This window comes from Molothrus ater, chromosome 25, assembly GCF_012460135.2.
Source record: "Molothrus ater isolate BHLD 08-10-18 breed brown headed cowbird chromosome 25, BPBGC_Mater_1.1, whole genome shotgun sequence".
Classification (NCBI taxonomy): domain Eukaryota; kingdom Metazoa; phylum Chordata; class Aves; order Passeriformes; family Icteridae; genus Molothrus; species Molothrus ater.
In genome coordinates, this window is record NC_050502.2 from 4,267,371 (window position 1) to 4,293,687 (window position 26,317).

General features: G+C 60.5%; 3 protein-coding genes across 5 annotated transcripts in view; 2 read left to right on the top strand and 1 right to left on the bottom strand.

Annotated features, from left to right (window-relative positions):
- The first annotated feature begins 435 nt into the window (after positions 1-435).
- REN (renin) lies at positions 436-6,427 on the top strand. The gene is made up of 10 exons (XM_054517312.1): positions 436-536; positions 1,218-1,374; positions 1,479-1,602; positions 1,845-1,963; positions 2,560-2,756; positions 3,432-3,440; positions 4,038-4,160; positions 5,082-5,226; positions 5,302-5,400; positions 6,266-6,427. The coding sequence occupies exons 1-10, from the start codon at positions 436-438 to the stop codon at positions 6,425-6,427; spliced, it is 1,236 nt and encodes a 411-aa protein (XP_054373287.1).
- Positions 6,428-9,878: 3,451 nt separating this feature from the next.
- ETNK2 (ethanolamine kinase 2) lies at positions 9,879-23,184 on the top strand. The gene is made up of 8 exons (XM_036398260.2): positions 9,879-10,106; positions 15,172-15,431; positions 16,409-16,546; positions 17,836-17,978; positions 19,061-19,144; positions 20,263-20,432; positions 21,010-21,083; positions 21,726-23,184. The coding sequence occupies exons 1-8, from the start codon at positions 9,894-9,896 to the stop codon at positions 21,796-21,798; spliced, it is 1,155 nt and encodes a 384-aa protein (XP_036254153.1). The 5' UTR covers positions 9,879-9,893; the 3' UTR covers positions 21,799-23,184.
- Positions 23,059-26,317, bottom strand: part of SOX13 (SRY-box transcription factor 13) — a 37,114-nt gene continuing 33,855 nt past the window's right edge. For all 3 annotated transcript variants that reach the window (XM_036398595.2, XM_054517291.1, XM_054517292.1), the window contains one exon: positions 23,059-25,598. In XM_036398595.2, the coding sequence (XP_036254488.1) occupies positions 25,325-25,598 (274 nt within the window). In that variant the 3' untranslated portion in view covers positions 23,059-25,324. The remainder of the gene's footprint in view (positions 25,599-26,317) is intronic.

A 26,317-nucleotide genomic window follows, 5' to 3' on the forward strand; every position in this document is an offset into this window, starting at 1 on the left:
TCTGCCCAGTTCCATCCATGCCATTCCCAGTTTGCCCAGTGCCATCCATGCCATTCCCAGTCTGCCCAGTTCCATCCATGCCATTCCCAGCCTGCCCAGTTCCATCCATGCCATTCCCAGTTTGCCCGGTGCTCTCCATGCCATTCCCAGCCTGCCCAGTTCTATCCATGCCATTCCCGGTGCTCTCCATGCCATTCCCAGTTTGCCCAGTGCCATCCATGCCATTCCCAGTCTGCCCAGTTCTATCTATGCCATTCCCAGCCTGCCCAGTTCTATCCATGCCATTCCCGGTGCTCTCCATGCCATTCCCAGCCCTGCCCCTGCCAGGGGAGGAGAATCCCGCAGGGATGGAGGATTCCGGGCTATAAAAGCTTCCAGCCCTGCGGGAAGGGACGGGACGGCGCCGCCGGCAGGGAGGGGACAGCGGGGGACACGATGGCCGTGGCACCCAGCAGGAGCCTGCGGCGCTGCCTGCTGCTCCTGGCCGTCACCTGGGGCGCCACTTTTGTCCCCTCGCCAGCCCAGGCTTTGCAGAGGTAGCCGGAGCTCCTGTGACCCTCACGGGGCTGTCCCCCCTTTTATTCCCGGGGTCTGCTGAGGACGGTGAGGGGCTTTGCTGCTTCACGCCCTTCCTCCTCATCCTCTTCCTCTTCTCTTCCTCCTCACTCCTCCTCCTCGAGCACCGCATGCTCACCGTGGGACTCCACGAGCGCGGGGGTCTTTCCTAACTTAATTTAGGAGCACCCCGAATCCCAAATAACCGAGTCTGAGGCCGGGCTCGGGGTCTGGGGGTGTCCCCAACCCACCCGGGGGTCCCCACCTTGCGGCGGGAGCGGCAGGGAGCTGCTGCCATCTAGAGCCGCCGGGCTGGAGCTCCCGAGGCCGGGAATGTCGCTGGAAGCTGCCGGAGGGGCTGGGGGGGATCCCCCGGTGCCCCCCAGCTCTGCGCTGCCCCCAGGATCGCCCTGACACCGCAGGAGATGGGGGTGAAGGTCTTTCCTAACTTAAACACTTTAGGAGCACCCCGAATCCCAAATAACCGAGTCTGAGGCCGGGCTCGGGGTCCGGGGGTGTCCCCAACCCACCTGGGCGTCCCCGCCTTGCGGCGGGAGCGGCGGGGAGCTGCTGCCATCTAGAGCCGCCGGGCTGGAGCTGGAAGCTGCCGGAGGGGCCGGGGGGGATCCCCCGGTGCCCCCCAGCTCTGTGCCGCCCCCCAGGATCGCCCTGCGGAGGATGCCCTCCATCCGCCAGACGCTGCAGGAGATGGGGGTGAAGGTGCGGGAGGTGTTCCCGGAGCTGCGCCGGGCCACGCGCGGAGGAGGGGACGGTCCCCGCAACGGGACAGCCGCCACCCTGCTCACCAACTACCTGGACGTGAGTGTGGCCCTGCCCAGGGGCGGGTTTGTCACCGCGGTGTCCCCCTGCAGCCCCAGCTGGGCTCGGTGTGAGCCATGGGGTGCTCCCCGTCCCCCCCCCAGACCCAATATTTTGGCGAGATCAGCATCGGGACCCCCGCGCAGACCTTCAAGGTGGTCTTTGACACGGGCTCGGCCAACCTGTGGGTGCCGTCCTACAAGTGCTCCCCACTCTACAGCGCCTGTGGTGAGTAGGGGGGGGCACGGACGGGGCTGGGGGTGACCCCCCCAAAACCTCAGCGACCCCCAGAGCTGCTCAGACCGGGTTGGGGTGTCTCGTTTCTGATGGATTTTAACATGGGGGGGGGTCTTTCTGTTGGTGTCCTGGCATTGAGGTGGGATGGGCCCATTACTCACCCCCCCCAGGGGGTTTTGGGGGGACAGAGGTGCTCTGTGCCCCTCTGGGATGTCCCTGCTCCCTGTCCCCAGTGTCCCACAGCCGCTATGACTCCTCCAAGTCACGCACCTACATCGCCAACGGCACCGGCTTCGCCATCCGCTACGGCACCGGCAGCGTCAAAGGCGTCCTCAGCCAGGACATCGTCATGGTGAGCCCTGGGAACCCACAGAGCCCCCAAAATCCACACACCTGGAACCCACAGAGCCCCCAGATCCACACACCTGGAACCCACAGAGCCCCCAAAATCCACACACCTGGAACCCACAGACTCCCAAACCCACAGAACCCCTAAAATCCACACCCAGGAACCCACAGAATCCCCAAATTCCATACACCTAAAATCCATAGAGTCCCCAAAACCCACAGAACCCCCAAATTCCACACACCTGGAACCCACAGAATCCCCAGAATCCACTCACCTGGAACCCATAAAAGCCCGAAAATCCACACACCTGGAACCCACAGAATCCCAAACCCACAGAACCCCCAAATCCACACACCTGGAACCCACAGAATCCCTGAATTCCACATACCTAAAATCCCCAAAATTCACACACTGGAACCCACAGAACCCCCAAATTCCACACACCTTGCACCTACAGAATCCCCAAAATCCACACACCTGGAACCCACAGAACCCACAGAACACACCCAGAGCCGCCGGCTCAGCCAGGATGCGTGTGGGGTTTTTTAGGGTTCCAGCCCTCCCAGCGCCCCACAAATCCCCCCCATGCCCTCCCACAGGTGTCGGACATCCCCATCATCCAGGTGTTCGCCGAGGCCACGGCGCTGCCCGCCTTCCCCTTCATCTTCGCCAGGTTCGACGGCGTGCTGGGCATGGGCTACCCCAGCCAGGCCATCGATGGCATCACGCCCGTCTTCGACCGCATCCTGGCACAGCAGATCCTCCAGGAGGACGCGTTCTCCGTCTACTACAGCCGGTGGGGCTGAGGGGCACGGGGACGCCCCCAAAACGGGGTCAGGGTTGGGGCGGTCACGGGCGCGGCGGGAAGGGGTTTGTGGGTTGGAGAGATGGGGATGGGGATGGGGATGGGGATGGGGATGGGGTGGAAGGAAGGGAAGGGGTGGAAGATCCTGGAGGAGATGGGATGGAAGGAGATGGAGGATCCTGGTCATGATAGGAGGGGATGGAATGGATGATCCTGGAAGAAATGGGGATGGAGGGAGATGGGGATCCTGGAGAAGATGGACTGGGAGACTGGGAAGGAGATGGAGGCTCCTGGAGGAGATGGGAGGGAAGGAATGGAGGATCCTGAAGGAGATGGGGAGGGAAGGAATGGAGGATCCTGGAGGAGATGGGGTGGGATGGAATGGAGGATCCTGGAGAAGGAAGATGGGGTGGGATGGAATGGAGGATCCCTGGGAGAGATGGAATGGGAGGGTGGGAAGGAGATGGAGGCTCCTGGAGGAGATGGGAGGGAAGGAATGGAGGATTCTGGAAGCAATAGGGATGGAGGGAGATGAGAGAATTCTGGAGGAGATGGGGAGGGATGGAATGGAGGATCCCCCGGGCCTCTGGGTGTCACCTGTGTCCCCTGGGCTCCCTGGGGACGCTGCTGGCCCTGGCGCTCCATGGAGCATCCCCCTCTTTGCAGCGCCTCCAAGTAAGAAGACCCAAAGCACGAGTGCCCTCGAGGCCACCCACTGCCAGCCCCCTGTGTCCCCCGGTGTCCCCTGGTCCCTCTGCCAGCCCCAGGATGTCCTGCCCGGGTTCTGCCCCCACTCAGGGGCCACCACACCCACCTGGAGCATGTGTCACCTCGCTGTCCCTGCTGCTGACAGGGCCAGCAGAGCCTCATGGCTGTGGGATTTTTGGGAAAAGGGGAATCAGTCCCTGCCTGGGTGGGATTTTTTGGGGAATGGGGAATCGATCCGTGCCTGGGTGGGATTTTTGGGGAAAGGGGAATTGCTGTATGACAGAGCTGGGATTTTTGGGAAAAGAGCAATCATTCTCTCTGGGATGGGATTTTTGGGGAAAGGGGAATCACTCCCTTCCTGGCTAGGATTTTTGGGGAATGGGGAATTGCTCCTGTAGGGCTGGGATGTTGGGGGAAAGGGGAATCACTCCCTGCTTGGGTGGGATTTTTGGGGAAAGGGGAATCGATCCCTGCCTGGGTGGGATTTTTGGGGGAAGGAGAATTGCTCTCTCCAGGCTGGGATTTTTGGGGAAAGGGGAATCCCTGCCACTGTGTTTGGCACAGGAATGCTCCCCTGAAGCCCGGTGGGGAAATCATCCTGGGAGGCAGCGACCCAGCCCATTACACCGGCGACTTCCACTACCTGAACGTCAGCAGGAGCGGCTTCTGGCAGATCCGCATGAAGGGGTGAGGGCAGGGACAGCCCTGCATGGCCCGGGAATCCCAAATCCCGGGATTTGAGGTGGGAAAGGCCTTTGGGATCATCAAACCCAATATTAGCCCAGCACTGGCAGGTCCAGGGCTGCATCCCGCGGCTCTGTGAGGGTGGGATTTTGGGGATTTCGGGGATTTCAGGGATGTTTTCCCTCAGTGTTTTTCCCAATCTGGGGAGGAGAGGGGTGGGCCCCTCCAGCTCCTCCAGGCTCAGCGAGGAGCCAGGAGCAGCTGGGAATGCAGAGGGGGTGGCACCGTGGGCTGAGATTCCACCCGGGAGCTGCAGTTGGAAGAGTTTAACCCCCGTCAGTCCTGCGGGAGGAGCTGAAACAATCCCGCTCTGTTTAACCAAAAAAAAAAAACCCAAAAAAATCAGCCCTGCAAATGATGGAGCTCAGATCCCACGTTGGAAAAGCCGGGAGTGGCACATGCCTGGCTGGGGTGGGATGTGACATTCCTGGTGTCACCAGGGGACACTGAGGATGGGTGTGACACTCCCAGGAGCATCAAGGGTGTCACCAGGGATGTTTGGGTTGGATGTGTCACTCCCAGGGTGTCACCATGGGAGATTTGGGATGGAAGTGACACTTCCAGGAGCACCCTTAGTGTCACCATGGGAGATTTGGGATGGAAGTGACACTTCCAGGAACATCCGTGGTGTCACCACAGGAGATTTGGGATGGAAGTGACACTCCCAGGAGCACCCTTAGTGTCACCAGGGGCGATTTGGGATGGAAGTGACACTCCTGGTGTCACCAGGGAACACTCAGGATGGACATGTCACTCCCAGGAGCACCCTTGGTGTCACCAGGGGACATTTGGGATGGATGTGACATTCCCAGGAGCACGCTGGGTGTCACCAGGGGACACTCAGGGCCACCTCTCCCTCTCCAGGGTGTCTGTAGGGGCTGAGATCCTGTTCTGCAGGGAAGGCTGCTCGGTGGCTGTGGACACTGGGGCCTCCTACATCACCGGCCCCGCCGGCCCCGTGTCCGTGCTCATGAAAGCCATCGGGGCCACCGAGGTGGCCGAAGGAGAGGTGAGTGACAGCCAGCCCCTCCCCGTGTCCCCCTGGCTGCCTGGCCCTGTCCCAGCGCTGTCCCCTCCCCTGCAGTACGTGGTGGACTGCGAGCAGGTGCCTCAGCTGCCCAACATCTCCTTCCACCTGGGAGGGAAGGTCTATGGCCTCAGCGGCCCGGCCTACGTGCTGCGGGTGAGTGTCCAAAATCAGCCACAATCAGCCCCAAAATGATGCTCCTTGCTTGCCCTAAACCCTCCTGTTGGGTGGAGGTGCCCACCTGAGCCAGGGTGAGCTGTCCCTGCGTCCTTGGGTGGCCTGAGGGGGATTTGGGGTCAGCAGGGATGGGTTTTGCTGGGATTTGGATGTCAGGAAAGGTTTTTCACCCCAGAACAGCGGGAAGTGGCCACCAAGAGTTCACAGTGGGCAAATCCACATTTTCCCTGCGGTCAGCACGAGTGGAGCTGCAGATCGCCATTGCCTGTGTCTGTCCACACTCTGAGGAGCTGATCCAGGACAGAGCCCAGCCTAAACCAAACCTAAATCTGGGCAATTTGGGCAGCAGGGACCCACCAGCAGGAGGCTGAGGCTGCTGCTGCTCCCCAGCTCCAGCTCACCTGGAGCTCCCGTGGGAAGGTGGTGCCACCCCTGTGCCAAGGGCCACCCCCCTGCCGTGGGAGCCCTGCCGTGGCTCGGTCCTGCCCCAGAGCTGCTGCCCAGCCCTTGGCACGGGCACCATCCCACCCTGACCAAACCAGTCCCGCAGGGGCGCCTGTGGCTGCTCCTGCCACTGCTGCCCCGGTGGGATCCTCTCCACAGCGCTCAGCACCTCTTTGGGGCTTTGCCAAACCCAAAGCAGCGCAGGGAGGTCACCCCCAGGCACAGGGAGGGATTTTTGGGGATTTTTGGGGCTGGCTGTGCAGGGGAAGGAGCCGGCCCCGATGATCCTCGTTCAGGATATTCCATGATCCCCGAGCAAGGAACACCATGGGCGAGCAGGGGGTGACACCGGGACCCTCCCCTTGTCCCCTCCATCACCCCGCGGGTCTCCTTCCCGCAGCAATCCCAGTACGGCGAGGACGTGTGCGTGGTGGCTTTCTCCGGGCTGGACATCCCCCCTCCGGCCGGTCCCCTCTGGATCCTGGGCGCCACCTTCATCGGTCACTACTACACCAAATTCGACCGGCGCCACAACCGCATCGGCTTCGCCACCGCCCGCTGAGGGCCGGGGGGGGCCGCGGGGGCCGGGCTGGGTGTGCAGAACCAGCCCGGAGGCTGCGGGAAGCAGCGAGGGAACAGCAGCTCCCTTCCAGCTCTGCCACCTCCTCTCCAAATCTCGCTGTTCCCGCTCCCAAAACCCCCGCGCTGTTCCCGGGAGCCGAGCCTGGAGCGGGGCTGCGAATCCCAGCGGGATCCTGCGGCCGGAGCGGCCCCTCCGGGCGCTTTTAGGGCCATGTGCAATGGCAGGAGCAGCGCACAGCACGGGGACTTGGTGCTGGTGCGGCTGAGGGACCTCTGGGACTGTTCGTGTTGTTCCTAACCTGGGGGCAATAATCGGTGTTTAAGGATAGCTCTAGCCGGTGTCAGCCCTGCCCCTCTTTGTGAGTTTGATATTAAACGATTTAAAGCACCGGGAGGATGAGAGGAGGGCTGGTCATGCAGAGGGGGGAGATTCTATTCCCTAAATATCCCTTTATTTAGGGAACTGGGCCACAAATGTCCCTGTGCCAGGAGCCACCTCTTCATTTGTGCCCCTTCCAGCCCATAAGGGTGCAATGCCCTCCCCAGCTCCTGCGGGCAAACCAAGGGCTCTGCAAAGCTCCTCCTGCAGCTGGGATGGTGCCAGGAGCCCCTGGTGTCCCCTTGGGGACAGGGACAGGGCTGTGCCTCAGCTCTGCTGTGGCACTTCAGGGAGGGGACAGCGCCTGCGGGTCTGTGTCACACAGGACGGTGGCTCCTGCCCCAGGGTCTGGTTTCATTAAAAAAGCAGAGGTTTTTCTCTGCCCTGGGTGTGGAGATGCCCCTGGAGGTGCCCCCTGTGCCAGCTGGCCTGGAGGGAGGGACAGGGCCATGTTCCCAGTTCCAGCCATGGATCCCCGTGCCAGGGGAACACGGGCTGGCCTCCAGTTTGACCAGTTCAGGTGGCTGGGAGTGGGAAAGCTGCTCCTGGGGCAGGGCCTGGAGCGAATCAGGAGCTCACCATGGAGGTGGCAGGAGCTCCTCACCCTCAGAGCTGCAGAGCTGAGGAATTGCCAGCACTGAGGAACCCCAGAGGTGACAATTCCCAGCGCTGGTGAACTCCAGAGGTGACAATTTCAGTTCTCAGGAACCCCAGAGCTGACAATTCTAGAACTGAGGAATTTCCAGAGCTGACAATTCTAGAACTGAGGAATTTCCAGAGCTGACAATTCCAGCCCCGAGGAGCACCAGGGCTGAAAATCCCAGCGCTGCCAAATTCCCAGAGCTGCCAAATTCCCTCTCAGCTGCAGGGATATTTGGGAAGGGGAGCCAGTGGCTGCTGTGTGACCCTTCCAGCACCTCCCCCTAAGCTCCCAGCCCTTTATCCACCCCTCCCTGCCCGGATCCTCATCCCGAGGGCAGCCGCAGAGTGGAGAGGATGTGCCTGGGGCGGATGTTTGTCCCTCCTGGGAGCTTCTCTGCAGCTTCTCCGTGCTGGGATGCACAACCCGGGGGCTCCGGGGATGGGAAAATTCCGGCTCCGGGGCTCTGGGGATGGGAAAATTCCGGCTCCTGTGGGTGGGATGTGGGGTTTTTTCTGTCACCTCCAACGCCGGGGTGGTGGCAGTGGCTCTTTGGGGCCGGGGTGTGGAGGGAAGGGATGAATTTCTGCTCTCACCCAGCGTTTCCTGAGCTGCCCAGGAGCCGGGAAGCAGCGGCAAGGGAGGGAGGGAACCATCAGAAAAGAGGGAACCTGCTGAGGTCAGGGCACTCACAGCCTTCTGGATGCGCAGAGATGCTTGGCGAGAGTCTCCCCTTCCTACAGGAGGGAAATCCCACCTGGAAATGTCCCAGCCTCCTCTGCCCTGCTCTCCGCAGCCGAGGCCAAGTCTGGAGAAGACTCGAGTGGGTGCAAAAGGCGCCTTCAGCCCCCACCGCGGCTTCTGCCACATCCCCCAGCTGGAAAAGGCCCAGCCCGGCCTAAACCGGGATGGTTTTGGCGGAGCCGGTTCTGTTCCAACTCCGTGCACTCGTTTCAAGCAGCGAGAGTTAAAATCCGCCCGAGCCGCTGCCGGGCCCCTTAAGCCGGGTTATTAACACCTCTAATCGCTGCTCCGGGGGCAATTTCCCGCTGGATGCGGCGGCCCTGCCTGCGGGGCTCCGCTAGCCCGGATTAGATCGTTCCGGCCGAGCAATTAGGCCGCGCTCAGCCCAGCAAAGCGCGGCAGCAATTATGCGCATCCTATTAACACGGACAGGGCTGGCGCTATTTATAGCGACACGGGAAACTGCCCGGCGGGGTTTTTGTCCCCCAGTTCCCTCTCTTTAAATGATTTTTCCCCAGGTCTCCACGGTCCGTTGGGCTGGTTTTAGGCGCGGCCAGCTGGGGGCTTTGGAGGGGGGCACTCCGCGGTGCCGCCCATGCGACGCTGTTATTTCCTCTGATAATGAAGCCGCGTCCGGCAGCTGCGGGGGCTCTGCCAGCGGGAAAATCCCGCTCTGTCCTCACCCCTAAAACCTCTTCCCATTCCAGCTGTGAATCCCTACGGAAGTCAGTGCGCGGAGGGTGCAGTGGGAGAGGTGATCCCGAGCGGAGCCCTGGGGGCTGGAGCGCATCCCGTGCGTGGCTCCTCAGCCTTTGTCACCCCAAAGGAGGGAGTGGGGGCAGCGCGGAGCCCCCCGGGATGGCGGAGGGGTTCAGCTGATGGATGGGTGGGCATTGGGGTGCGGGGTGTGGCGGGGGCGGTCCCGGTCCCGCTCTCGGATGCTCTGGGGCGGCTTTGGGGGTTCCGGGAATGGATGGGGAAGGCACCGGCAGCAGGTGCGGAGGGGGGATCTCGGTGCGGGGCGGCTGAGAGGCTCCGGCAATGGGTGGGGGAGGCACCGGCAGCAGCTGCGGCAGAGCGGGGTCCTGGTCCTGGCTCCGGTACCGGCCGGGCTCCGCTGCCCAGCACGCCGTGGACGGGATGCCCCATCCCGGTGCGGATCCCCTGCCCGGGATGCGGTCCCAGTGGGGCGCTGGGGTCCCGGTGCGGGTGGGATGCCGGTCCGCGGATGCCGGTGCGGATCGGGAGCGGGTGCGGCGCCCGGGCCTCGGCGTGCGGGGGGTGCGGGTCCCGCCCGGCCCGGGATGCCGGTGCCGGTAGGATGCGGGTGCCCGGCCCGGGATGCCGGTGCCGGTAGGATGCGGGTGCCCGGTCCGGGATGGCGGTGCCGATAGGATGCGAGTCCCCGCCCGCGGTACCGGTGCCGGTAGGATGCGGAGCGGCTGCTCGCAGTGCCGGTCCCGGTAGGATGCAGATCCCTCCCCCCGGTGCCGGTAGGATGCGGATCCCCTGTCCGGGATGCCGGTCCCGGTAGGATGCGGGTCCCTGCCCCCCGGTGCCGGTGCCGGTGCGGGCGCTGCCGCCGCTGCCGGGGAGGCGGGCGGGAGGCGGGCCGGTGACTCATGGCTTCCCAACGGCGGCGGCTCCTCCCCGCGGCCGCCGGCCCCGCGCAGCCCCCGGCACATGGGCCGCGGCTCCGGCAGCGCGGAGCTGGCCATGGCCGCACCGCCCGCCCGCTGCCCCGACTGCCCGGGGCCGGAGCGGGGGGGCGGCGGCGCGACCTCCGCCGTGCCACACCTCGGCATTGCGGTGAACGAGGGGGACGTGCTGCCCGGGGCGCTGCGGATCGTGCGGCGGCTGAGACCCGCCTGGGACCCGGCCACGGTGAAGACCAAGGTACGGGGGAGAGCCTGAGCCGGCACCCCGCGAACCGGCGGCCGCTCGCCCCGGGGATCGCCCGCTGGGGCTGCGGAGCCCGGCCGGGGGGCGGGTATGGGGTTATAGGGTCTGTCTGAGGCGGCTGCGGTGCTCGCCCCGGCGGGGTGTGGGGGCAGCTCAAGGGGGCCTGAGGGGCTCAGCCTGGGCGCTATGGGGTCTGCCCTAGGGGCGTTGTGGGGCTCAGCCTGGGCGCTATGGGGTCTGTCCTAGGGGCGTTGTGGGGCTCAGCCTGGGCGCTATGGGGTCTGTCCTAGGGGCGTTGTGGGGCTCAGCCTGGGCGCTATGGGGTCTGCCCTAGGGGCGTTGTGGGGCTCAGCCTGGGCGCTATGGGGTCTGTCCTAGGGGCGTTGTGGGGCTCAGCCTGGGCGCTATGGGGTCTGTCCTAGGGGCGTTGTGGGGCTCATCCTGGGCGCTATGGGGTCTGTCCTAGGGGCGTTGTGGGGCTCAGCCTGGGCGCTATGGGGGGTCTGTGGGGTTTAACCCGGGGGGCTCCCAGGTCTGTTCGAGGGGGAATGTGGGGCTCACCCAAGGGGTGCCGTGGGGCTCACTCCGTGGGGGCTGTAGGGTTCACCATGGGGGGCTGTAGGACTTGCCCCACAGGATGTGACACCCCGTACCCCCACCCCTGGGTCTCCCCTTTGTGCCCAGAGCATGACGGGGGCTTCATCAGCAGTGCAAAGGCATGACACCTCCATCGCACCCCCCCCACGAGGTTTAGGGACCCCTGGAGTGGTCACCGAGCGGTGGCTGTGGGTACAAAAGTGTCCCCAGGCCGGCTGCCGAGGAGTGCCCGCAGGAGCGGCCGCTGCCGGGAGCCGCTCCTGTTTGGGATATTTGTTTGGCTCCCACATTTCCCTGACTGCGTGGGCTGAGCCCCGGTTCAGGTGGGAGCTGGACACCAGTCCCGGGCTCCTGGCACGGGACAGGGCTCGGCTGTGCGGGGCTGCCAGGGCTTTGCTGGGAGAGCTGGGCTGGCGTGGGAACCGCTGCGGCCGGGGCTGGGCTGACACAGGCGGGTGGCGCCGGTGCCCTCGGCTGTGCCCTGGCGCTGGGCACCGGAGCGTGGAGGGGCTGGGACTGCGTGCCCTTAAACGTCTGCACGTGAGCGAGTGTCCCCTCCGAAGGCACACGCTTCCCGTCATTAAAAATGTATTAATAGCCAAGTGTAATTAAATACAAGAAGCTGCAGGAAAAGCCATCTGAAAGGGCAGATGGCAGCGGGCAGGAAGCTGGGAGTTGGAGTTTGCCGGGGCAGGAAATGTCTCGCTCTGCTCGCAGAGCTCGGTGGTTGTGGAGGGACCCCGGCGCTGCGGTATCCAGGATCCGCAGGGGTCAGTGTTCCACAGCAGCTCGGGTGTGCGGGCGTGTGTTTTTAATTAAAAAAAAAAAAAAAAAAAAAAAAAGAAAGAAAAAGAAAGAAAAACACTCAGGAGTTGAGGGAAAACCCTCCCGTTGCGTTTCCCTCGGTTGCTTTTCCTCCTCCCGCGTTTCCCCTCGCAGGAGCTGCTCGGGATGGGATGGAGCGGGCCAGGGGCCTCAGCTGGTTCCCATTAGCGATCCCATTCCTTGCCCGGTGCCCTGGAGCTCTGCCCCGTTCCCAGCACCTCGCGGGGGCTGTACCAGGCTGTGCTAGTGGCTTGGGAAAATCTCCCGGAGCTCAGGAACGTGGCAAGAAGGATCTGGGAGCTCGGGCTGCCCTGCCCTGCGCTCCTGGTTGTGCCCACTTCCCAGAGCTCCTGCTCCTCATCCCCGAGGAATGTCCGTGCAGCTGAGCCAGCCCCTCCCAGGGAAGCACAAACTCCTCCATCCATCCATCCATCCATCCATCCATCCATCCATCCATCCATCCATCCATCCCTCCACCCATCCCTCTACCCATCCATCCCTCATCCATCCATGGATTTCATCCGTCCATCCATCCATCCATCCATGGATTCCATTCATCCATCCATGGAATCCATCCATCCCTCCATCCATGGATTTCATCCATCCATCCATCCATGGATTCCATCCATCATCCATCCATCCATCCATCCATCCATCCATCCATCCATCCATCCATCCACCCATCCCTCTACCCATCAATCCCTCATCCATCCATCCAACCATGCATCCAGGTATTCCATCCATCCATCCATGGATTCCATCCCTCCATCCATGGATTCCATCCATCCCTCCATCCCTCCATCCATGGATTCCATCCCTCCCTCCATCCATCCATAGATTCCATCCATCCCTCCATCCATGGATTTCATCCATCCGTCCCTCCCTCCATCCATCCATCCATCCATCCATCCATCCATCCATCCATCCATCCATCCATCCATCCATCCATCCATTCCATCCATCCATCCATCCATCCATGGATTCCATCCATCATCCATCCATCCATCCATCCACCCATCGATTCCATCCATCCATCCATCCATCCATCCATCCATCCATCCATCCATCCATCTCTCAACCACAGATAACAGCGGCAGCGCCATGGAGCCACAGCCGTGCAGGTTTGGAGGTTTTTAGCCCGGATTTGGTGACAAGTTGCCCTGCTGGTGGCCAGCCCAGGCTGGGGGCGCTGAGGCAGCAGCTCGGTGCTGTTTTGGGAATGCTGTGGGGTTCTCCTGGCAGTGAAGCACCAGCAGTTGGATTTTGCCGCCTCACCCCAGCGCTTTGGCACAGGACTCGCTTTGCGTTTAATCCCTGCAAAGTTCACCGAGTGTCACTCCTCCCCTCTGTCCCTGCTGCCACCCGGCTGCAGGAGGGAAGGATTTGGGGTGGCTGCAGCGTGGACCCACGGGGAACAGCACTGGGCATCCCCAGGCAGCCACTGCCACCCTTGGGAGCCACCCCCAAAAGGCAGCGAGTCCCTGCAGGTCACCCAGGAGCCACGTGTGCATCTCTGGAGTCGGTGGCCTGGAATTCAGGGGGGGATAAGGCTCAATAATCCCATTAAACCTGCTGGAAAGGGCTGCCTGGGCTGTGGGGCAGCAAAACAAAGCAGCACCGAGGATTTCACTCCATGTGGAGCTGCTCACCTGCAGCTGACCCATGTGCGGCCCATGGTGACACCTGCATGGACAGGATGTGACACCTCTGCTGCCTGAATTTCCAACCTCTGGGGCCTGGCAGGACAAGAGGAGGAAAGAGCTGAGCACCAGGGTGAACCCAGATTATCAGCTCGGGGAAAAGCAGCTTGAGAAGGCTCTGCTGCAGCTGAGGGGGCAGCACCCCCGAGGATGGGGCAGCAGCCTCGCCCTGCTCCCCCCAAATCCAGCTGTGGAATGGGGGAGTCAGCCCTGTCTGGCTTGGAGGGTCTCATTCCAGTGCCTGGAGTCTCCCCTGGGAGGCTGCTTGGGGAGCCCTATATATAGGAACCCTATAGGGGAGCGTGGGTTGCTGAGTGGGATGTCTAAAATTATCCGTCCCATCCCTGAGCTGCACGGCTGCCGGAGCAGGAGCCCTCTCCCCCCTCCTGCTCCAGCTCCTCGATCCCACAGGAGTGAGGGAATCATTCCCGTGGGGAGCCACGGCACCCCAGAGTGCCCAGTCTGGAGCTGGCACTATGGGGGACAGTGGGACAGGGGTTTCTTGTGGGGTGACAGAGCCCCAAACCCCCTCAGTACCCTGGGAGTGGCCAAATCCTGGTGGGATGAGGGAATCATTCCCAGGGGAGGCACGGAGTGCCCAGCTTGGAGATGAACACCCCATGATGTGGGGGGCAATGGGGCAGGGAATTCCTGTGGGGTGACAGAGCCCCAAACCCCCTCAGTGCCCTGGAAGAGCCCAAAATCCCAGCGGGATGAGGGAATCATTCCCATGGGGACCTGCAGCACCCCGGTGTGCCCAGCTTGGAGCTGGCACGGGGACAATTTCCTGTGGGGTGACACATCCCTAAATCCCCTCGGGTGCCGCAGAGATGCCCAAAATCCCGGCGGGATGAAGGAATCCTGCCCAGGGGGAGCCACAGCACCCCAAAACTGGCACGGGGACAATGGGACAGGGGTTTCCTGTGCGGTGACAGGTCCCCAAACCCCCTCGGGTGCCCCGGAGGTGCCCAAATCCCAGCGGGATGGGGCGCGGACCCCGGCGCGGGCGGCAGCAGCCCCGGCATGTGCGCGGGCAGGCGGCCAAGGCGGAGCTCGGGGAGAACAAAACTCCCTTTCCATCTGCGGGGAGCCATCAGAGCGGTGACACGAGATTGTCCCCAGCAGCGACATCCCCGCCTATCAGCGCCCCGGCCCGCGGGGAGGGTCGGAGGAGGGCATGGGGGGTGGTGTGTGCTCCGGCCTTGTTTTCAGCCTCGTTGCGTGGTTTATTTATTTATTAGTTTTTTGAATTTCGTGCCAATTGACGCTGATTTGCCCCCCACGCCCTCCCCCCCCCCGGGGAGACATTCCCGGGGCTGCTCCCGTGCCAAGTGTGCTGGTGGCACATCTGGCCTGAGCTGTTCCTGAGATATCCCTGAGCTGTTCCTGGTGAAATCAGCAGGATTTCCACCCAAACCACCACCTCTGCCCGCAGAGCTGTTCCTGAGCTGTTCCTGAGCTGTTCCTGAGCTGTTCTAGGTGAAATCAGCAGGATTTTCACCCAAACCACTACCTCTGCCTGTAGAAGTGTTCCCGAGCTGTTCCTGAGCTGTTCCGGGTGAAATTAGCAGGATTTTTACCTAAACCATCCCTTCTGCCTGTTCCTGAGATATCCCTGAGCTGTTCCAGGTGAAATTAGCCAGATTTCCACCCAAACCACCCCTTCTGTGTGCAGAGGTGTCTCTGAGCTGTTCCAGGTGAAAAATAAGAGGATTTTCACCCAAACCACCCCTTCTGCCAGCAGACCCCTGAACCTCGGTCCTCCCAAACTCATCTCACTCCCCCCAGGAGCTTTCCTGGCTGTGTTTCCTCGCTCCTTTTCCTCATTTTTTGCCATTTCCACGAGGTTTTCCCACCGGGCTGGGAAGCAGACATGGGGGTTCCCTTATTCCCAGCCCCACCCAGGTGTCACCCCCGCGGTGTCTGTCCCCTCCCAGCTCTTCACTGATGGCATCACCAACAAGCTGGTGGCCTGCTACACGGACGAGGGCATGGCGGACGCGCTGCTGGTGCGGGTGTACGGCAGGAAAACCGAGCTGCTGGTGGACAGGGAGACGGAGCTGAGGAATTTCCAGGTGCTCCGAGCCCATGGATGCGCCCCCGACCTCTACTGCGCCTTCCAGAACGGGCTCTGCTACCAATTCCTGCCAGGAATCGCGCTGGGACCCGACCACGTGAGGGATCCCCACATTTTCAGGTGCGTGGGATGTCCTGAGGGGATCCCCCCCCAGTTTTTCTCCCCCAGTTTTCTGGGGGTTTGTTCTGTGTTTTCAGCTCTTCCCTGACTGTCATGGGTGGGGGTCACTGGTGGTGCCCAGTCCTGGGGTAAATGGGGGTTGAGGGGTGAATGGGTCAAACTGCAGCCAGAGTTGTCAAAATTACCAAATTTCTGGGTTTTATCAGGTTTTGGTGAAGAGAGGTTTCCTGGGAAGTTGGAATTAAGGTTTCCTGGGAAGCTGGAATTAAAGTTTCCTAGGAAGTTGGAATTAAGGTTCTCTGGGAGTTTGGAATTAAAGTTTACTGGGAAGCTGGAATTAAGGTTTCCTGGGAAGCTGGAGTTAAGGTTTCCTGGGAGGTGGGAATTAAGGTTTCCTGGGAAGCTGGAATTCCTTGGGAAGCAGAGTTTAGGGCTGAATTTACCCTGAAAATGGCAATTCTGAAACGCTTCAGAGGCCGATCCCTGGCATGGAATGAAGGCTCAGCTGTGCTAACCCAAACTGCAGCCAGAGTTGTCAAAATGACCAGATTTCTGATTTTTATCAGGTTTTGGTGAAGAGAGGTTTCCTGGGAAGTTGGAATTAAGGTTCTCTGGGAAGCTGGAATTAAATTTTACTGTGAAGCTGGAATTAAGGTTTCCTGGGAAGCTGGAATTAAGGTTTCCTGGGCTGGAATTAACGTTTCCTAGGAAGCTGGAATTAAAGTTTCCTGGGAAGCTGGAATACCTCAGGAAGCAGAGTTTAGGGCCGAATACACCCTGAAAATGGCAATTCTGAAACGCTTCAGAGGCCAATCCCTGGCACGGAATGAGGGCTCAGCTGTGCTAACCCCGTGTTTTAGGCAGGATTTTCAGGGAATCCCCCCCGAAGACACCCCCAGAGCTTATCGGGGGATTTTGCAGGGGGGATTTTGAGGATTTGGGACCACCCCTGACGCCTCTGCTGTGCTCCATGCCAGGCTGGTGGCCCGGGAGATGGCCCGAGTCCACGCCATCCACGCCAACGGGAGCCTCCCCAGGCCCATCCTGTGGCAGAAGCTGCACAAATACCTCAGCCTGGTGAAGACAGAGCTCAGCCCAAAGGTATCCAACGCCAGGTAAAGGCAGAGGGATCCCACAGAGCCAGGCTCTGCCTCGGGCACCCCCTGCCCACCCTCTGGGGCCCAGGTTCCCAGGTAAAGCCTCTGCAGGGATTCGGGGCTGGATTTGGGGCTGGATCCCTCTCAGAGCGCCTGGAGCAGCTCCAAGCCCTTCCTGCTGCCAGTTTGGGGGGGATTTCAGCTTTTTTGGAGCTCTGGGATGTGTCTGTGCAGGATCCAGCTGGAGCCACAGCCTCCCACTGCTGGAACAATCCTCCTCCTGGGAATTTAAGCCTAGAATAAGCCCCGAGCTCAAGCCCTGCTGAGCTGACAATTAACCCTAGAAATCAAACCACTCAATTCTCTCTCCCAGCCAGCCCATCCCGCTTTTTTGGGGCGGCTGGTTCGGCCCGGCAGGCGGGAGCTGGGGTGTCCGGGAAGGGCTGGGGCAGCCCCAAGGGGCGCAGGAGGTGAACGAACCCCGGGCAGGGCAATCATTAACCCGCGGCAGGAGCCAGCCGGGCTCTTCTCAGCACCCGCCGGGCCAGGGCCAGACTTTACCCACCCTGCGCCTTCCTCGCGGCCAATTAGGCAATCATTAACGAGCTCTCTTCTTGGAAGCTCTCCTGAGGTTACCGCCGGGCTGCCAGAGTCAAAAACATCCCCGGGGGCTTTGCCGGATGCTCGGGGAGCGAGCGCTGGGTGGATCTGGGGGCGGGCGTGGGGGTTTTTGGGGACAAGGGATGCGCTGAGGCTGAGGTGGGGTGGGTGCCTGGGTACCAAACCTGGTCCCCTCCCCAAAAAACAGCCTGGTTAGCCCCTCTTTGTGTCATTAGTGGGGTCGTTTGTAAGGCAAGAGAGGGAAAGTCAGGGAAATTCTGCCCCTGAGTCCCCAGGGAAGCGCTGAAAGCCAGGGAAGCGCAATTCTGCCCCGAGAGCAGCAGCGATGCCACCCCGTCCCTTTTGTCCCCTCTGAGAGCAGCAGCGATGCCACCCCGTCCGTTTTATCCCCTCTGAGAGCAGCAGCGATGCCACCCTGTTCCTTTTGTCCCCTCCGAGAGCAGCAGCGATGCCACCCTGTCCCTTTTGTCCCCTCTGAGAGCAGCAGAGATGCCACCCTGTCCCTTTTGTCCCCTCCGAGAGCAGCAGCGATGCCACCCTGTCCCTTTTGTCCCCTCCGAGAGCAGCAGCGATGCCACCCTGTCCCTTTTGTCCCCTCTGAGAGCAGCAGCGATGCCACCCCATCCCTTTTGTCCCCTCCGAGAGCAGCAGCGATGCCACCCTGTCCCTTTTGTCCCCTCGGGCAGCCTCCCGCGGGACGTGCCCAGCCCCGAGGCGCTGGAGCAGGAGCTGGCCTGGATGCAGGAGACGCTGTCGCAGCTGGGCTCCCCCGTGGTGCTGTGCCACAACGACCTCCTGTGCAAGAACATCATCTACGACAGGACACGAGGTCTGTCCCTCGGGGGGTGGCACTGGCAGCAGTCACAGAACGATTCTGTCCAGGTGCTGTTATTGAGGAGCTCTGGGTGTCAGGGGTACGGACCCAAATTGGCTCCGACATGGGCTCGGGATGAAAGCATTTTTGTACTTTTATCCTTATATAAATACATATTTATTATTAAACTTATATTGTTCTGTTGGATACATTGATCTCATCCAAGCCTGGATTCTTGTAATTTCCATCAAACCCCCCAAACATCGTTTCTCATATTTTTTGTTGCAGTTAAGCAATAATTATATCCAATTACCAATCAATCATTGCATTTAGCAATAATTATATCCAATTACCAATCAATCATTGCATTTAACAGTCATATAACTCATCATATTTATATGATAACTGTGATAAACATTATCATATTTATAAATATTATAATGAATATAAATATAATAAATTTGTAAATATGATAATGTAATTAAAATATAATATATTTATATTTATATTTATTTAAATATTATGTTATATTTCTAAATTTTATAATAAATATAAATATAATAAATTTATAAATATGATAGTACAATGAAAATATAATATATTTATGTTTATATTTATTTAAAACTTATTTTATAATATTTATAAATATTATAATGAGTATAAATATAATAAATTTGTAAATATAATATAATGAAAATATATTATATTTATATTGATTTAAACTTATGTTATAATATTTCTAAATATTAAAATGAATATAAATATAATAAATTTATAAATATTATAATATAATGGAAATATAATGGACCTATTTCTATATTTCTAATACAATATTTGTAAATATTATAATATAGATGTTATCATATTTATAATATATAATTTATCATGTCATATAGTAATTTCATTTATCATAGCCATTAAATTATTATACAGCTGCAGTTTCACATGATCCAGTAAAACCTAACATTTTCCCAGGGCCTACCAGGCCCAACCTTTCTTTCCAACTGCCCTGAATATCCCACGATTTTGGAACCATTTTATCCCTGAGGTGCTGCCACCACCCCTGTCCCCACCGCTGACAGTTTTTGTCCCCGCAGAGCGCGTGCGCTTCATCGACTACGAGTACACGGGCTACAACTACCAGGCCTTCGACATCGGCAACCACTTCAACGAGTTCGCAGGTGGGGAGCACCCGGGGGCGCCCAGAGTCCCCCCATCCCCGGCCTGGGGTGTCCCCATTACTGGGAGGGAGGAGGGAGTCATCCCCAGTCCCATACTGGGAAATGGGGTGTTCCTGTTACTGGGAATTCCATGTCCCATACTGGGAAATGGGGTGTTCCTGTTACTGGGAATTCCATGTCCCATACTGGGAAATGGGGTGTTCCTATTACTGGAAATTCCATGTCCCATACTGGGAAATGGGGTGTTCCAATTACTGGGATGGAGGAGGGAGTTGAAACCCCAGTCTTGGGGTGGGAAATGGGGTCTCTTCATCCCTGGGATGGAGGAGGGAGGTTCTTCCTGTTATTGGGGGTGAAGGAGGGAGTTTTATTCCCAGTCCCCTACTGGGAAATGGGGCTGACCCCAGGGATGGAAGATGGAAATGTATCCCCAGTCCTGGGGTGCAAAATGCGCCTGGCTTGGGGTCTCCCCATCCCTGGGATGGAGGAGGGAGTTGTATGCCCAGTCCCATACAGGGAAATGGGGTATTTCTGTTATTGGGATGGAGGAAAGAGTTTTATCCCAGTCTTGGGGTGGGAAATGGGGTATCTCCATCCCTGGGATGGAGGAGGGAGTGTTATTCCCAGTCCCATGTTGGAAATGGGGTGTCTCCATCCCTTGGGGTGCAGAAGGGAGTTGTGTCCCCACTTCCAGTGTGGGAAATGGGATCTTCCTATCCCTGGCATGGAGGAGGGAGTTGCATTCCCAGTCCCATGGTGGAAAATGGGGCTGTCCTGGGCTCTCCTGATCCGTGGGGATGGAGGGGAGACCGGAATCCCCAATCCCACGATGGGAAATGGCGTCTCCCCATCCCTGGGGATGGAGGAGGGAGCTGCACCCCAAATCCTACAGCAGGAAATGGGGCTGCCCATGGTCACGGCGGGGTCTCTGCTGCCCTTGGGCGCCTGGATGCCCCTGGGGTGCCAATCCTGGCTCCTCACCCCGACGCCCAGCAGCTGGTCCTGGGTTTGTGCCCGGCTGGGGTTGTGCTCTCCTCGTGTTACCATGGAGAGCCCAATCCCTCCCTGTCCCCCCTGTGTCCCCCCTGTGTCCCCCCCGTGTCCCCCTGTCCCCCCAGGTGTGAAGGAGGTGGATTACGGCCTCTACCCCAGCAAGGAGACGCAGCTGCACTGGCTGCACTCCTACCTGCAGGCCTACAAGGAGCTCACCCAGGGCCACCCAGGTGACAGCCAGGTGTCCCAGGAGGAGCTGGAGACCCTCTACGTGCAAGTGAACAAGTTCTCCTTGGTGAGTGAGGAGGAGGAAGGAGCCGGCCTCGCTCCAGGGCTGAAAACACAACCCAGGGGACGAGGGAGTGAGGGATTTCTCCTCTGCTCTTGGCCTTCCAGCTGGTGCCAGCTTGAGGGCTTGGGGACGTCGGGGACAGGCTGTGCCACAGGGCCTGGCAGTGTCTCAGGGACACCGAGCTCCTGGGCAAGGTCACAGGGGTGTGTTGGGGACAGCTGTGCCCGACAGGGTGGCCTTGGGCAGCCCTTCAGAGGGGTCAGGCACGGCTGGAGTGAGGAAATCCTCTGTGCTGACTGCCAGCGGGCGGCCCCAGCCGATTTTCTGGAAATTTCGGGTGAAACATTCTCTGTTTTCCCGGCTGCAGCTGCCAGGAGGGCAGCACAGAGGTGGAACCCCATGTTCAGCACCCTCCCTGCTGCTGCCATCCCTCGCTCCAGCTCCAGCCAGGAGCAGCCTCTGGAGGGCACAAAAACCCCACCGTGGGTCCATGTCCTGTCCTTGTCACAGCCCTGGGGATTGGGGCACGGCGGTTTCTGTCCCCGTGGCCGTTCCCTGATCCTTGCTCTGCCCCTTGCAGGCGTCCCATTTCCTCTGGGCCTGCTGGGGCCTGATCCAGGATAAATATTCCACCATAGACTTTAATTTCTTACGGTGAGTGCGCACGGGCTGCTCCCAGGGAAATGGGTGGAGAGGGAGGAGCCCGGAGAGGGTCATGGGGAGGGTCCCGGGGAGGATCTTGGCAATTCCTGGGGAGAATCCTGGAAATCCCTGGGAGAATCCCAGGGGCAGTCCTGGGGAGGATCTTAGCAATCCCTGGGGAGAATCCTGGGGAGGATCCCGGGGAAGATCCTGGGGAAGATCCCGATGGTGCTTGGGGAGGATCCCAGCAGTCCCTGGAGAGGATCCTGGGGAAGATCCTGGTAATCCCTGGGGAGGATCTTGGGGAGGATCCCAGGGAGGATCCTGGCAGTTCCCAGGGAGAATCCCGGTGGTCCCTGGGGAAGATGCCAGGGAGGATCCCAGGGAAGATTCCAAGGATCCTGGGGAGGATTCTGGTTGTCCCTAAGGAGGATCCCGGGGAGGATCCCGGGGAAGATCCCAGTAGTACCTGGGGATGATCCCAGGGAAGAACCTGTGGTCCCTGGGGAGGATCCCGGTAGTCCCTGTGGAAGATCCCAATGGTCCTTGGGTAGGATCCCGGGGAAGATCTCAGCTGTCCCTGGGGAGGATCTTGGCAGTGCCAGGGGACACAAGTGTCTCAGAGCCATCCCTCCTCTCTCCCTCTCTTTACAGATATGCAAAGTTAAGGTTTAAACAGTACTTCAAGATGAAGCCGGTGGTCACAGCCCTGCAGGTCCCCAAGTAGGGGCCACCCCGAGCTCTCCTGTCCTGGCCGTGCCCTCGCGCCCCCCTCGCCCCTCGCCCAGCCCGGCCGCGGTGCCAAGGGGGACAAGAGGAGCCCTGCCCCAGCCACCACCGCTCCCAGGAGAGCCTGGCCACCCCCAAGACTGGACCATGAGATGCTGGAGAGGACCAGGGCCCCGGCGAGGCCCCAGCCCATGCCAGGAAGCCTCACCACCGCCTTAATGCCAAGCCCCGCGCGGCCCCGGTGCCCGGCAGGTCCGTGCCCCGCTGGCACTGCTGCTGCTGCTGCTGCTGCTGCTGCTGCTGCCTGGCACTGCCCCCTCCCTGCACTGCCCCGAGGGGCACACGGGGTCACCCCGGCTGCTCAGGGCCCCCAGAGCTGCCCCGCTTTGGTCACTTTGACTGCCCCACTGTCCCCTCCTGCCCTGCTGGGTGCCACCCCCAGAGCAGCGCTGTCCCAGGTCCCTGCTGACCCCAGGCATGGGGCTCTTGTCCCTTTGGGGTGGCAGCTGTGGGCAGAGGGGCAGAGCCAGCCGTGAGCCCCTGGCACCAGTGGGGTGCTGCTGGGGGGCACTGGGTGCCCGTCCCCTCTGCAGGGTGTCCCCACAGCTGCCCCTGCCTGTCCCCACTGTCCCCTTGGCTTGGTGGCTTCCCCCCTGCCCTCAGCTCTGCCCCCAGGGTCAGGGGGGTCTGGGGACATGCAGGGGGGTCTGTCCTGCCTGTCCCTATCCCTGTCCTCCTCCCTTGGCTGTGTCCCCACCCCTGGCAGGAGGTGGCACGGAGCTGCCTCACTCCAGGACCGGGCACAGCTTCACCCCTGCCCCGCTGAGCCCCGTCCAGCTCCTTGCAGCAATCAGGGCCCTGTGCCCCCCCTCGGCTGTGGGGACAAGGTGACTGTCCCTTCTCTAGGCACAGGGACCTCCTGTGCCCCTCCCCTGGCTGTGGGGACAAGGTGATTGTCCCTTCTCCAGCCACAGGGATGTCCCCCAGAGCCCTGTGCTCCTCTGGCTGTGGGGACAAGGTGCCCTGTGGGGACAAGGTGACTGTCCCTTCTCTGGGCACAGGGACCTCCCCCAGGTGGCCCCAGGGCTGCCGGCACATCCGTGTTTGTTTCCGTGGGAAATAAAAGCTGCTGGTAGCTGGAATTTGGGGCTGGTGGATCTGGGGCTGGAGCAGGGGCAGCCCCCCCCGGGCTCTGGGGGTGCTCCTGTCCCTTCTGTACCCTGAGATGTCCCCATCCAACCCAGGCCCCACTCTCTGCTCCAAAAAGTCACTTTTATTGTGCCAAGGGCCAGGGGGAGGAACGATTGTAAACAGGGATGTGAAATATACAGGTTAAGTTACTCGTTGTCTTATTAACAAAATAAAGCTCTATCTATATTTACAATCTTTAAAAAACAAAACAAAATAACAACAACAAAATAAAAAGAAAAATAAATGGAAGAGAGACACAGGAAGAGCTGCAGCTGTGGGGAGGGGACACATCTGCTTCCAGTCCCTCTGCAGCACAGCCTGGTCCAGCCCTGAAGCTGGGACCCCTCCCCAGGGACCCCTTTCCATCCCCAGGGACCCCTGTCCCACCTCAGGGACCCCTGTCCCTCCCCAGGGAGTTGGGAATAAATAAAGCACTGACAAAGGGCAGGGGAGCAGGGAGCGGCTGGCTGGGCAGGGCAGGGGCTGGCGGGATGTCCCCTGGGATAAGGGATGTCCCCACGGCAGTGTCCCCATGACAGTGTCCCCAGGGCAGTGTCCCCAGCACTGGAATGCTGGTGCTGCTGAGATTCGGATCCCCCGCCCGGCTTGGGGACAAAGGGACAGAGGGACAAGGGGACAGAGGCCGGTGCCCACTTTGTGCAGCCTCAAGCCCGGGTGGCCACGGTGTCCCCAGCACTGTCACTCTCCCCGCGGTGTCCCCACAGTGTCCCTGTTCCCGCGGTGTCCCCAGCACAGTGACAGTCCCGGCGGTGTCCCCAGCACAGTGACGGTCCCGGCGGTGTCCCCACCGCTGTCGCTGTCCCCGCGCTGTCCCAGGCTCGGAGCTGTTCCCGGCTCTGCCACACGGAGGTGCCGGAGCCCCGCGCACAGAGGGACAGTGGGGACACGGCCGGGGAGAGAGCGGCTGAACACGGGGGGGACACGGCACACACACCTGGGCTTGGCACACACACCTGGACACGGCACACAGCTGGGCACTGCCACACACCTGGGCATGGCACACACCTGGGCATGGCACACACACCTGGGCACTGCCACACACCTGGGCTTGGCACACACACCTGGGCACTGCCACACACCTGGGCATGGCACACACCTGGGCATGGCACACACACCTGGACACGGCACACAGCTGGGCACTGCCACACACCTGAGCATGGCACACACACCTGGGCACTGCCACACACCTGGGCATGGCACACACCTGGGCATGGCACACACACCTGGGCACTACCACACACACATGGGCACTGCACAAACTCACCTGGGCACACACACCTGAGCACAGCACACACACACCTGGACACTGCCACACAGAGGGACATGTCACACACACCTGGACACTGCCACTCACCTGGACATGGCACACACACCTGGACACTGCCACTCACCTGAACACCCCTAACTCTCACCTGGACACCTTGAACTCTCACCTGGACACCCCTAACTCTCACCTGGGCACTGCCACACAGAGGGACATGGCACACTCCTGGACACCCCTAACTCTCACCTGGACACCGCCATGCCCAGCCACACCCCAGCCCCTGAACAGGCTCTGACCACACCAAGCTCATTTTTTCTCATCATTCCTTTCCCTCACGGCCGTTCCTTCTCCCTCCCTCTCACCCCACGGGGCTCAGGTGCAGCCCGGCCTGCAGGGCCAGGTGCCCGGGGACAGGTGGGCACGTCCCCCCCAAGGGGAGGCTGGCAGGGCAGGAACAGCCCCTGCTTTATTCCCAAACTGGGCCAGAGCTGCCGGCAGCACAAAGGGCCCTGAGGAGCCCTTGGCTGGAGCCGGGGCCAGGCTGGAGCTAAAATTGGCTCGGTGGGAATTGGCTGGCAGGCGCCAAAGAGCGAGCGGGAAGCGCGGCAGGGAGGTCACACCAGGTTAGAGGAGGGACCAGTGTGTCCCTGTCCTGTGTCCCCATCCCATGTCCCTGTTCTGTGTCCCCACCTCATGTTCCCACCCCGTGCCCAGCAGTGCAGCAGGTGAGGTTCTCCAGGACCCGCTGCAGGTGCTGCAGGGCTGGAGATGCTCTGGACATTCCCTCCAGCCCAAGAGCCTCAGGTCCCCACAGGGGTGACAGCGCAGCAGCCACAGCATCACCAAATCTCCAGGCTCGCTGGCCTCAGTCCCACGTGCCACCAAAGCAAGGCCAAGCCAGTCCTTGCCACCCAAAATCCCAGGTGCCCACCCTCGTGGGACCCTTCTACAGGTGGGCAGCTCCCCTGTGGCCGAGTGCCACCGCACCAGGACACGCCCAGAGGTGGCAGCCAGCCCTGCCACCCCCTCCGCTGTCCCCCTGTGCCCCTCAGTCCGTCAGCACCACCAGCTCGCCGTCACTCTTGTCCTCGCCCTCCGAGTCCTCGTCCTCGCTGTAGCGGTACATGTCCCCCTCAGGCACCGAGTGCCCGTCGTCCCCGGCGTCGCCGTCCTTGAGGCTGCGGGTGTTGACGATGACGGGCATGGTGGGGTCCACGCCGCGGGGCAGGTAATGCTCCAGGAGGGGCGGGGGCAGCTGCACGCCCACCGGCCGTGGGTACAGCACGTCCGAAGAGCTGGGGGGCACCTGGCTGCCCTGCGGCCTGGGGGACACGGGGGGCGGGCGCTCAGAGGGGCAGACAGGGCTCAGGGCGCTTCTTCCCTTGGCTGCCCCAAGGGGGGAATCTGTGCGGGGCAGGTGGGCACAAACGCCATGGGCACAAGGTGGGCATGCACCCATGGTGACCAGGTGAGGCCCCACCCCATGGGCACCAGGTGGGCACAAACCCCATGGGCACCAGGTGAGCCCCCACGCATGGTGACCAGGTGAGGCCCCACCCATGTCAACATCTAGGCACACACCCAGTTCACCAGGTGAGCCCCCCCCAGCACCACCCCTCCAAGCCCATGGGGTGGGGCACACAGGGTGTCCCTTACCAATCCCTCCTTATCAATCCTCCTTATCAATCCCCCTTACCAATCCCCTTACCAATTACCCTATCAAGTGGCCCTGTTTGGTGTCCTGGCACCAGGTCCTCATCAATCCCCCCTTATCAATCTCCCTTACCAATCCCCATTACCAATCCCCCTTATCAATCCTCCTTATCAATTACCCTATCAAGTAGTCCTGCCTGGTGTCCTGGCACCAGTTCCTCATCAATTCCCCCTTATCAATCCCCCTAATCAATGCCCCTTATCAATCCCCTCTTACTAATCCCCCCTAACCAATCCCCCCTTACCAATCCCCTTTACCAATACCCCCTTACCAATCCCCTGTTACCACCCCCTGTTACCACTCCCCTTATCAATCCCCTTATCAATT

Bases quoted from the DNA above. Each gene is read 5' to 3' on its own strand.
- ETNK2 (XM_036398260.2), top strand. From the start codon at position 9,894: ATGGGCCGCGGCTCCGGCAGCGCGGAGCTGGCCATGGCCGCACCGCCC. The intron at 16,547-17,835 runs GTAAAGGCAGAG...CCCCTCGGGCAG, and splicing joins CCAAAGGTATCCAACGCCAG to CCTCCCGCGGGACGTGCCCA. The intron at 19,145-20,262 runs GTGGGGAGCACC...CTGTCCCCCCAG, and splicing joins CCACTTCAACGAGTTCGCAG to GTGTGAAGGAGGTGGATTAC.
- REN (XM_054517312.1), top strand. From the start codon at position 436: ATGGCCGTGGCACCCAGCAGGAGCCTGCGGCGCTGCCTGCTGCTCCTG. The intron at 1,375-1,478 runs GTGAGTGTGGCC...TCCCCCCCCCAG, and splicing joins TGCTCACCAACTACCTGGAC to ACCCAATATTTTGGCGAGAT. The intron at 5,401-6,265 runs GTGAGTGTCCAA...TCCTTCCCGCAG, and splicing joins GCCCGGCCTACGTGCTGCGG to CAATCCCAGTACGGCGAGGA.